This window comes from Sander vitreus, chromosome 9, assembly GCF_031162955.1.
Source record: "Sander vitreus isolate 19-12246 chromosome 9, sanVit1, whole genome shotgun sequence".
Classification (NCBI taxonomy): domain Eukaryota; kingdom Metazoa; phylum Chordata; class Actinopteri; order Perciformes; family Percidae; genus Sander; species Sander vitreus.
The window spans coordinates 20601477-20613580 of NC_135863.1; the positions used below are offsets into that span (position 1 = coordinate 20601477).

Consider the following 12104-nt stretch of genomic DNA (forward strand, 5'->3'; position numbering starts at 1 on the left):
ATGGCTCTCAATTTGACCAGTACAAATTGTCATGAAATATTATGTAGTATGTAGGCTACATATTATTACTAAACAGTGTTTTTCAGATGCTATGTACATATAAGTATTGCATGCACATAGCCTTCATCACTTGAAGGATGTTATATCACTCAGTAGGGGAGTAACAATGAATAAATGCCCAGACTTGTGTCTGGGCATTTATTTATTTATGTCTGAAAGGTTGCTGAATCAATTCAGCCAACTTGAATTAGGCCAAACCTTGAAGGAATCTCTGCTAAGTCAATGTCTGCTTCTCAGTATATAAAAAGACTGATTATGAAAGGAGATTCCTCCTTTTTATTTTCTAATGCAATTCAATCTCTCCTTTTGTAGTTCTTGTCAGACACTTCATTTTACATGGTAATCGCATTAAGAAAACTAAATTTCCCATGTCCAAGCCTACGAGAAAACTTACCATACACCTATAGAAGACAGACATAACCATCAGTTATCAGTAGTTTAATTTAGTAGGAAAGCTTGATAGCATGGCATGCTGCAAAAAAAGGCAAAGTCCTGCACAGACATATTTAGGTAGCAGTACTAAGGTAATGAGCCAGAGATACCATTGACTCTGAACAACCATGCTTACCTTCTCAAAGTGTCTGTCTTTACTAGTGTAGATGCCTTTCTTAATGTCAGATACCTTTAATATAAACTAATAAATAGATTGTTGGAATGTTAAATATAATATAAAAACCAACTTTTTTGCCATTAGTGGAACTTTTAGCCCCATCAGGATACGTCTACAATACCCCAGTGAGTTTAAGTCAAGTTTAAGATTGTTTTAAGAAGAAGTTTATGACAAATTTATAGGGACTTTGCTGATTTTAATCCAGCTCTGTATCATCATTGTGTGGGCAGTGTGTTTTTAGATTAATGGTGTGTGGAGATCCGCCACGAAACTGTGATTTTTGGCAGTTTACCTCAACTGATCTGCCTTGCACTACGGCCACAGATGAAAGCCACACATCGTTCATTTAAACACACTGCCAAGACATCCATCCATCCATCCATCCATTCATTCATTCATCCATCCATCCATCCATCTTCGTCCGCTTATCCGGGGTCGGGTCGCGGGGATAGCAGCTCCTGCAGGGGATCCCAAACTTCCCTTTCCCGAGCCACATTAACCAGCTCCGACTGGGGGATCCCGAGGCGTTCCCAGGCTAGGTTGGAGATATAATCCCTCCATCTAGTCCTGGGTCTTCCCCCGGGGCCTCCTCCCAGCTGGACGTACCTGGAACACCTCCCTAGAGAGGCACCCAGGGGGCATCCTTACCAGATGCCCGAACCACCTCAACTGGCTCCTTTCGACGCGAAGGAGCAGCGGCTCTACTCCGAGCTAATCACGGATGACTGAGCTTCTCACCCTATCTCTAAGGGAGACGCCAGCTACCCTCCTGAGGAAACCCATTTCGGCCGCTTGTACCCTGGATATTGTTATTTCGGTCATGACCCAGCCTTCATGACCCAGCCTTCATGACCATAGGTGAGGGTAGGAACGAAAACTGACCGGTAGATTGAGAGCTTTGCCTTCTGGCTCAGCTCTCTTTTCGTCACAACAGTGCGATAAATAGAATGTAATACCCCACCCGCTGCGCCGATTCTCCGACCAATCTCCCGCTCCATTGTCCCCTCATTCGCAAACAAGACCCCAAGGTACCTGAACTTCTTCACTTGGGGGTAAGGACTCATTCCCTACCTGGAGAAGGCACTCCATCGGTTTCCTGCTGAGAACCATGGCCTCAGATTCAGAGGTGCTGATCCTCATCCCAGCCGCTTCGCTCGGCTGCGAACCGATCCAGTGAGTGCTGAAGGTCACAGGCCGATGATGCCATCAGGACCACATCATCTGCAAAAAGCAGCGATGAGATCCCCAGCCCACCGAACTGCAACCCCTCTCCACCCCGACTACGCCTCGATATCCTGTCCATAAATACTACAAACAGGATTGGTGACAAAGCGCAGCCCTGGCGGAGGCCAACTCTCACGAAAGGAGAGTTCAGTCTCTCTGAAACGAGTCCAACTTACTGCCGAGAACCCAGACATGTTATGCTCACTTTAGTTTTCTGCTAAATGTCTCTTTTGTGAGGAGGCTACTGGTACGTTGATACTACATTGACGCAATACCCAACTTTTGTGCTTTTTTTTTTTTACTGTTTTGAAACAAGTGTTAAGTTCAGTAGCGATACATCCAAGTGAAATATAATGGTGCGTTCACACTAAATTGAGCTCTCCAGGGTGGGTCAATCGGTGTTGCAGTTTGGACAAACAAACATGCTCAGGTGTTGTGTAGCAAAAATGTGAACAAGCAAAACTTCTTTCCTGTTGTTTTTTTTTTTTATGGACAGAAAATGTTGTTGAAAATAAAATTGCCTGAAATCGTTTGCAAATGTTAAAGTTGAAATAGTGTAATGTGAGTGTGTCAGGCTCTACATTTACTGATCCTATTCCTACAACAAAGAAATGGTGCACACCACCATATGAAGATTGCGCTCCCATTTCAAGCACCAGATCAAAGGTAGCTCAGACACCATTCATGAGATGGAGAACACTAAAAGCTTTAAAGTTTTTTTCTTTTTTTTTTTTCTTTTGTTTTCCCAAGCATTAAAGAGCCAATTAGAGTAAATACACCAATAAGTAGGTCCAATTAAGCCTATTTGCTAGAGTGTTTCTTCAAACACTCATTTCACAAAGATATTTTAAAGGAGTAGACTAGTACACCATGTTTTTACACAGGACATAATCAGCAATGATGCATGCACATTGCGAATTAAAAGTAGGGACACCCAGTACCATTTCAGCCTTGCAGTGACAAAGTGCTCTTTCCCCCTCTGAAATCCTAGACCGGTGGACCATCTCATCAGTGTGCCAGTGATGCAACTAAACACCTGACAATTTGGGTGCCAAAGCCATACCCATAGGGATTTAGACATGGCTATTCCTGTGTGCATCTACTACAAAACAAAGAATCATTTGGCACTGCAACCTGAGAGACAAGAGTAGAATGTTCTGCTGTGCGTGCGTGCGTACACTTGGTCTATACCTGGTAATTTTCCATGAATTGTGCCCAGTTTCTTGTAGAAACAAACTCCATTTACATTTTAAAAAGTAAATTCAAACCCTGCTAACACATTATTGTCTTGTCATTTATTGTTAATGGGCCAGTTGAAAGCCTTGGGCTTGTTTCCAGTATGTTTTCAGGGGGATTATGGCGAAGGTGGCAAATCTTATACCCAATAAAACTTGCAGGTCTAATGTTAGATATAATTTGTGTGGCTGATGTTGGGCCATGAAGTGTACATGCTGATTAAAAGGAGTGTCATCTCCCATTCCCTTTAAAAGCCAGGCGCGTTTGTACCTTGGCGCATTGCTATTATGATGGCGGATTTGCACCGTAATATTTGTATTTTGTGTGTGACAAGCATAGTGTGCGCACGCCGTGCACGAGCCTAGGCGCATTTTACTAATTCGCAGTTAAAATAACAATGAAATGCTGCGTTATTGACTTCAGACCAGGTGTTTGTTGGTCAATGGCGCGATCAATTCCCGCTGCTTCAAGATAGCAATACGCCAAGAATTCACCTGAACACACCTCCCTGTAAGACCAGCACGCCCATGGGCGCAAAGATGGCCGCAGGTGCATTTGCTATTTAAACGATGTGGGCGCTGGATGGGAAATTGACAACTGTGTCGTTCTTAAACTAGTAAAGACACTTGCGTTGGACTTTGCGCTGCGTCGGGTGCAAGATGGGGCCCATCGATTCTAACAGCAGTTTATAGTTAAAATGTGAAAGCCAGGCACACAATTTCTTTTGCTGAGGTCCATGTTGCTGTAATTTTTATCAACATTTGCTTTAATACTACAAGGAAATGTAAATCACAACAGGAGTTGTCCAGGGCACTTTACAGCTAGACTAGGTCTAGACCACACTCTATGATTTACAAAAGACCCAACAATTTCCCCCTTGAACAACATTGTCATCAGTTCAGTTTTATCACAGGCTGCTTGGCTGCAAGTCCATGCTATGTCCAGCTGATCCCCATTCTTTTGCTGGTTGGCAGCGTGTGAGAACATCCACAGCCTTGTCATCGACCCATGGTCAGGACCCGTACTCTGTCCCTAAGGTTAGCTCTGTGGAACGTTCTGGGCTCAGGTCCCAGAGAATAGTGACATGTCAGCAGCCCATTCAAACGAACAGGCTGAGGGTAGCACTATGTTAGCACTGCTGGGATGGGGGAGGGGGCAGAGGGGCTGAGGGTGGGAGTGCTAAAACGGGTACTGTGGTAAACATTGCAGGGCTATACCAGAAAGCGTGGCTCCATGAAAGGTGTGGTGCTCCTAGATAGGCTCTGAGTGTTCAGAGCTCAGGACAAAGTTGAACAATATTCTACTGTTGGCAAGGTAAATGAGAATGTGACGTTCTTCTTTTGTATGACTCTAGGCCTAATTTGATTAGTTTAGGGTATGCAAGGTGAATTGCTATTCCAAAGTTCACGGTCTTCAATCTCTGACATGCCCAACATGGTAGTCAGCAGGCCCGTAGACGAGGGGGGGTGGTTCAAAAGACACCCTCCCCCCCCTTTCCAATCATGATCAGAAAGCACAGGAGAGACCCTTTGTTTCTTCCACTATGCCTCTAGAGTCGGTACTTGCTCCGAAGCTAATCCCCATCCCTCTCTCACTCGCTCTAGTGATATTTGCCATTATTTTAAACAAACTGGAAACACTGATGTATAAAAGATTAGATTAATTTACTTAATAATCTAAGGTGCTAGAACCCATTTCTGAATCGGCCCACTTTAACCCCCGAGTGTGACGCCACAAAAGCGAGACACACAAGCGAGTGTAGATGCTGTTGACTAACGACTCACAGACCCTCCCCCTCTCACACACATTGGCAGACTAGCTCCCTCCTCGTTTTTCAACTTTAGATAAAAAAAAAAAAAAAAATAAATTAAAAGAATTTGCAGGTCGCACAGGTGCGAGTAGTTAAGTGTAGAGGCGCATGCAGACTTTAAGAAGAGGTTGTACAAAGTATATTTCTTAACTTAATCACTAGTTATTATATTACACCCATCTTAAATGTCATCGTTTATGTGGCCGGGTTAGATCAGTTGGTAGAGCAGGCGCACATATATAGAGGTTTACTCGTCGACGCAGCGGCCGCGGGTTCGACTCCGACCTGCGGCCCTTTGCCGCAGGGTCGAGTCTCCCATAGCAGCAGGCGGCGCGTCTCTGTATTGTATTGTACAGCCAGACTGTCATGGCGGTTTGTTCAGAATACAATCTCATATTTAAGCGAGAAATAGGCCATGCAGTTGCTGAATCTGTTTTCATTTCAGATCAACAAAGGTCAGTTTAAAAGATTTTCGTCAGATTTTGAGAGGCTCATCTGCTCGCCATTTCCTGGGCGAGTCCCGTCTGCCCTGTCTCCGACTGAGCATGTCGGGTCGGCCCAAATGAAGGCCGACGGCTCCTCGGACGGACGACGGCACCTCGGACGGACGACGGCACCGAACAGACTCGAGTCACTGACCTCTTGATAATTAAGTAAACTCGTGATAGCAGTATCGCAATCGCGGTATTGTAAATCGCAATATGACTTTTTCTCTAAATCGTGCAGTCCTAGTAAAAATTACTTGCATTCTCATTAAAAAAAACATTATCGCAAAATGCGACCATTTGGTTGCAGTCTGGAGAGCTCTAGCATGCTAACATTTGCTTAAAAATTAGCACTAAATGTTAAATGGACTGTGTGTGTGTGTGTGTGTGTGGGCCCTCTCTACCTTACTGGTCCAAAGCACTTTACAATTTTCTTCTCATTCATACACCGATGGTGGCAGAGCTGCCATGTAAGGTGCTGTCCTGCCCATCGAGATCAACTTGGGGTTCAGTGTAGGCCTGCACGATATTGAAAAAAAACGTAGATTGCGATATTTTTTTCCCCTGCGATATATATTGCGATATGAAAAAAAGACTATTTTTTACAAGAGGACATAAATAGCCCTATTTAGAAATACTAACTACTGGAGTGATTTTTGTAGGAGAGTGCATCTACATAGAAAATGGGGAAAAAGGAAACTTTCTTATGTGAACCAGTCTTTGTTGAACTTTAATGCTTTACAAAAACCAAAGCAAGTAAGGGCTGTGATTACTCTTGTGAAGTGATTTTTGGAGAGGGACATTAGGAAGAAATCCACTGGTTGACTGACATGACACCATTGTATTCATATAATTTCAATCCAGGCTAAAGTGAATGATATTAATATTGCATGCATGTTGCTTCCTCTAAATGTCAGGTTGTGGTCGACTAGCGGGGCCTGCTTTGGTTGTTTGATAAATTGATTAAAATAGATCATGATTGTTGGTTTGCTGGCCGAAAAATGCTAAAAACTAGCTACAAACTGTGTATCCAAGAGCACTTAAATCAGTGTAAATTACATTATATCAGACACAGACTGCTGTTGTAGATTAGTGTTACGTTTCCAGCGTCGCAGCGCCGAAGCATAACGTTAGTTGGGACAGACGCCTTGTTTCTTTAGGCTAACTATGTTAGCTTTAGCCTGGCTGGTAGCAGCTTTCTGTGGTGAAAAATGGCCGGGATATGTCGTGATTGCGTGATTTAGTTTGTCTTTGCAGCGAACATAAAACACTGACTACTGTAGCTTTACTACCCATGGAAAAAGCATGTGCATCATGCTCACTTTTCTACACACGGGAGAGCCTCACTTCCCATTACGGGAGAAAAAGGCAACGGGAGAGCCTCACTCCATCCCCCCACACACACACACACACTCACACACCCGTCGGACTAACGTTATGTCACATGACCACCTGTCTTAAAGGGGAAGGGTCGGCTGGTAACAATCATAGGAAAAGGAGAACGGTGAAAGTTTTCTTTTTTATCAAGCAGCAAAGAAGTTGTAGCGTCAACATCGCAACGTCCTGCGATGTGACTATCGCACATGCGCACATCACGATGTAGACAATGAAACAAAATATCGTGCAGCCCTAGTTCAGTGCCTTGCTCAAGGACACAACATGCGGACAGGAGGAGCTGGGGATCGAAACGCTACCTTGTGATTTAAAGATGACCCGCTCTATCTCCTGAGTACAGAGTAATGATGCCATTAGTTTGGCAGGTATTTAGTCAAAAAGTGTTGGACTATTAAGTTTTGATCTCATTATGGTGCAAGAGGTAAAGTTAGATGTTCATGTTCACTTCCTACAATTGTCCTCATACTTCGCTTGTCTCCTTGTTGGTAGCAACATCCTAAAAACAGCTTCTGGTGTCACAAACACTCATGGATATACAGTTTAGCTTGACTTTACAAAGACAGATTGTTTTGGCTTGGCGCTTTCTGTATGTGTGGTGCTCACAGTTGCTGCTTTGTCTTAGCATTAGCATCACGTCATTAGCATGGCAAAAACTTCCAAACAAAAGAATCCTGCTGCATCGCTCGTCTTTCTGTGGAATATATCTTAGGAAATGAAAGTGCTTCTGTGTTTTGATTTGCTTAATTTGAAATGGAGAATCTGAAACTGAATGTGGAGTTATAAGAAATCAAGTGATAAACAGATATCATAGGGTAACCCCCGGAATGGTGGATCTGATACTGAAACCGCTGAATACAACTGAAACCCTGTTCAGGCCTTCGTCTTTTTTTCCTGCATCTCTAAACCTGACATCACTTCCAGGAGGTTGTTAGTCTGCTGATTGTAATTTATTGTATTTTATTATACAAAAAAAATTTATCGCGATTCTTTAAAAAAAAAATTGGAGTCTGCAGTCACATGGGAAAAGTAACTACATGTACATACTGTGAATTGTTTTTTAATTGAGAATCATTTTTGAATCAAATCGATTTTTAATCGAATCTTGAGCCCAAAAGTCAATATCGAATCGTAACATTTTCTGAATCGTGCACCCCTATTAAAAAGGCTATTACCTTGCAAATTTACTATCAACAGTATTACAAGTGTTTTTCATGTTTTTATTGTTTTACAACTTTTAGTGACCCTGAATTTAGAGTTATTGTACATTAAAATGTTCCACTTAATGGGTACATTGATGGCAATTTTATTCTAAATGTAACCTAACTGGAGAAAACCTTTCACCAAACACTTTTTTTTTTTTTAATTTAATTTAAGCATTTCTAGTAGGTGTAAGAAATCTGTATGCATTTTAAGTAATGTATTTGTGAATAGAAAGTAACCACTGAACCAGAACTAGCCTTGGATTTTGATAAATGACAATAGTAAATTGTTCTTGGTAGTAAACTCGTCTGAGTATACGCAGCACTAAAATGTGGGAGTATTGGTTTTCCTGCCAACTCGAAATTGTAATACCATAGCTTTGAATAGAAAATGCTATTAAAATTGTGGTTTCTCTGTTTTCCACATATCTTGAATGCGTTGAACCGGTTTCATGTTGGAGCTTGATTCATAGTCAAAGTACAGCTGCTCTTCTTTCCACTAGTTGAAAACAAAGAAAAAAGAGATTATGGTGGATTTAACCAGTTATGAACTGACATTGCAGTACTTGCTGCATGCCTAATGCAATGCTTTCAGCAATTATTTGTACTTCCGTTGTCTTTGGAAAAAAACAAAAAAAACAATCTTATTCAGTGCTCATACTTAAACATGTATATTAATGGCAACCTAAACGATCTTGTCTGGAAATTTGCCTGAATGACTTGTTTTGTTTACCATTGAGATTTTTTTTTCTCAAAGCTGTTATTTGTCTTTTTATAGGTCCTGTCATCACGGCCATTGATCAGATTTAATGGAAACCAAGGGGTAAGAACATATTTTTCTCTCTCCCCCTCACTGTCTGTTCTAATCCAATGCATACAGTTTTTTTTTTTGTTTTTTTTTTTGTTTTCAGAATTCAGGTGTCAACACAGAAATTTCTTTCAAGAAAACATTTTGAAGCTCAAACTCCAACTGACGCACACTTTTTCAAACAAACCCTTGACACTCCAGTGCCATGTCTTTAAGTGAGCAGCAAGGAAGATGCTGGCAAAGCTGCTCTGAATTTAATGATGAATGACTTTTTGCCATATGTGTCATGTGCTATGTTAACATTGCTTGATCTTAATACACTACTGTCACTGGGACCTGATCGGGCAAATGTTTCCCAGCCTCTCTTGCTACTGGCCACAATATTTGGGTTATTTTTGCTTTGGCTCCTAAACGTGCCAAAATGGCAACTGGGCCCCTCAAAATACTCTGAAACCTTTTTTAAAATGTCACACTCGCTGCCTTGTTTTTCAAATGATCTCTTCGAAATTTGATCACATCAAAGATCTCTGTTGCTGATAACTTGTTGGTGGCCCCCTGTCTTGTGTCAACCATTTGTACTATTACCAATATTGCCAACACTACTAATAATGCAAGGAAAGTAATGGGCGAACAGCTGAGGAAACAAAGCCGGCTTGAGACAGAACAGACTGAAAGCTGTAGGTGTTTGTACCTGCTAATATTCACCACTGCAGCAAAGCTAAAGTTAACCTCTGCCTGCCTTGCCTCTGTGGTGCAATAGAGGCCAGTCAATAAATGCACAAGATATGCTAAGTGAAGGAAAGAAACAAGTAGCAATGCAATAGACTGTGGAATTGTTTTTATGTCCTAGAATAAGTTTAAAAAAAAAGTGCCTCCGTTTTGCAATTGGTACCTGCTGGTTGTTTATGATAATCCCAAAACCCACACTAGGGTGCCAGTACTCTCTATATGAGCAATTAACTGTCCCCATGAAGACAATAAACCTCCTCATGCTCATAAACATTTTCTGCCCAAGCCACTGCTTCCTGCACAGGCAAAAGGCAGTGTTTGCATGCGAGAGCCTGCCCGGTCTGACATGCATAGACACTCTGTGCACTTCTGTGCTGGCAGGTTTCAGTTTGGTTTGACATCCAAGGAGCTGGTTCGTTTAGTGATTTGCCTTGTGTCCAAATACTTTATTGGCTTATCCATCCTTCCAAAACGTTGTCCTAATAGGCTGTTTGGTGGGCATTACCATGGTCACAATGCCTCCAATAGCAGGATTCTAGTACCTCTATTCTATGTTTTAACATCTCTTATTCCTCCCTTCCTACAGATTCACTTTCAACCCTACTCCATAGTCTGCACCCTTTACCTTTGTCTTATGTGAACGGTTTGACACTAAGTTCTCTTAGGTCATTAAATGTTATATAAAACGGTTGGCACCATATGGAGGACTGCAGGTTGAATGTGTGTCCTTGGTATAGTAATATGGTATAGTAATTAATTATTAACCAATGACTGCCTACTACACTCGTCAGCATCTAAACTTCTGAAAATGTCTACATTTGCTGAGGGGGACCATTGTATTGTTTACCCTAAAGTGCTTCCTCATGAAGCACTAGAGCTGCCGCATCCCCATATCTCAGCGACGACTTTGGGAAAATGTTATTACTCAATAACATGATGGCAAAACTGGAAAACTGTGGCTCCCCCTCCCCCTCATTCAGCATTGAATACAGTGTGCAACTTCCCACTCAATGAAAAGGTTAAAAGTTGGGAATGCAGGAGTTGATAACTAGAACAGTGGCTTGTTTACTTTGTGACCTACAGGTACGTAAGCAATTTACTCCTAAAGTTGTCACTCCATGTCTAAGGCACAAACGAGCTAAATCTGCTTACAGACGGCTGCACTCACATTATAGCACAACACCTCATTCTGTCCATGCTGCAGTGAAATACACAGCATATGTTGTTAAATGTATTTTTAAGGCTAGATGTGTTGCTTAGGGACTCCACTGCATGCTTTCCAAACTCATCGATACAGCCCAGGTAGCAGCAGCTTAGCAAATTTGTTCAACTCATTGTTTGGTGTGCATGTAATGTTGAAGAATTTGTCTGTAAGACATTTTATGATTATTGGTGTAGCTCAGGTCTGTGTATTTTTTTTTAAAGTCAATAATTTCTACATTTACTATAGTCATTTAGGCACTCTCTAGAAGTCTTGATACATTCGATTCTGCCGTCCTGCAGTCAATATTTTTGTGTAAAATTGGGAACCGTACAGAACACTGCAGTCCTGCATAGAGCCAGACTCGCCTTTTATACTCCTACTATAAATGATGCTTTATCACCAAGTAAAATCTAATTATCAATTTTTAAATCTCCTTCTTTTTAGCAGTAATTGGAATGTGTCGAGAGCACATACAGTATGTATACATGCAATACAGGCGTATGTGAAGTCATGTTTGTCAATTGCAGATCAGATGGTAGGCCTGGTGTTTTTTGGCTGAAAAAGTAAAGCAAGGCAGGCATTTTACTGATGCAACAAAGAGCAAACTCCACCATGGAAAAAAAAATCTGTTACTGTTGAGATCAGAATGCTAGTCAGGAGTGTGAAAGTGGCTAAATGACAGAGCAGATGGCCTGGCTGTCATGATGAGATCCCATATTCATTCACTCATATTCATTCATCTGGTACAGCTCTCTCTGAGCTCTTACAAAGTGAGCACACACATAACAAGTTTCTTTCATCATTTAGAAAGGAAAACATTTCAAGACCTAAAAAACAGACAGAAAATGCAAGGGGTTTTTCCAGACAGGTTTGGGTTCAGATTTTAAGACTAGGTTTATACGGGCTGTGTGAAACATGTAGGACACAGGAATACCTCAACATTGTCGATGAAGTAAGTGTGTGTGTGTGTTGTGTTCTACTGAAGCACTATAGATACCTGAGAGCACAGGTCTTCCAGGAGGGCAAATATAGGACATTGTATTTATTTATAGTCGGCCACCTGCAGCCTTCACACGTGTTGGGACATTTGGTAAACAGAACTGAGCTGCCTACAGTCTGAACGCACATCAGTCCCAGCACTGGCGAAGAAGCCAGACTGAGCCTCTATTCTAGGTTAGGTCAGTGGCAATGAGCTGCTCACTGGTCAAGAGGATCTTTACTGGGGATCAAAACCATCTAATACATCCATCTTTTGTTACCATGGCTCAGTCTGATGCACAGTCCTTGTGATACCGCTTGAATTCATGCTCATGAAAACGGAGCTGAGCAGGTCGTCAGCCTGCC

At 41.9% G+C, this 12104-nt stretch overlaps 1 protein-coding gene across 1 annotated transcript in view; it reads left to right on the forward strand.

The window, feature by feature from the left end:
* Positions 1–12104, forward strand: part of ell (elongation factor RNA polymerase II) — a 32631-nt gene that overhangs the window by 5264 nt on the left and 15263 nt on the right. The window contains exon 2 of the mRNA XM_078259181.1: positions 8798–8842. Within this exon, the coding sequence (XP_078115307.1) occupies positions 8798–8842 (45 nt within the window). The remainder of the gene's footprint in view (positions 1–8797; positions 8843–12104) is intronic.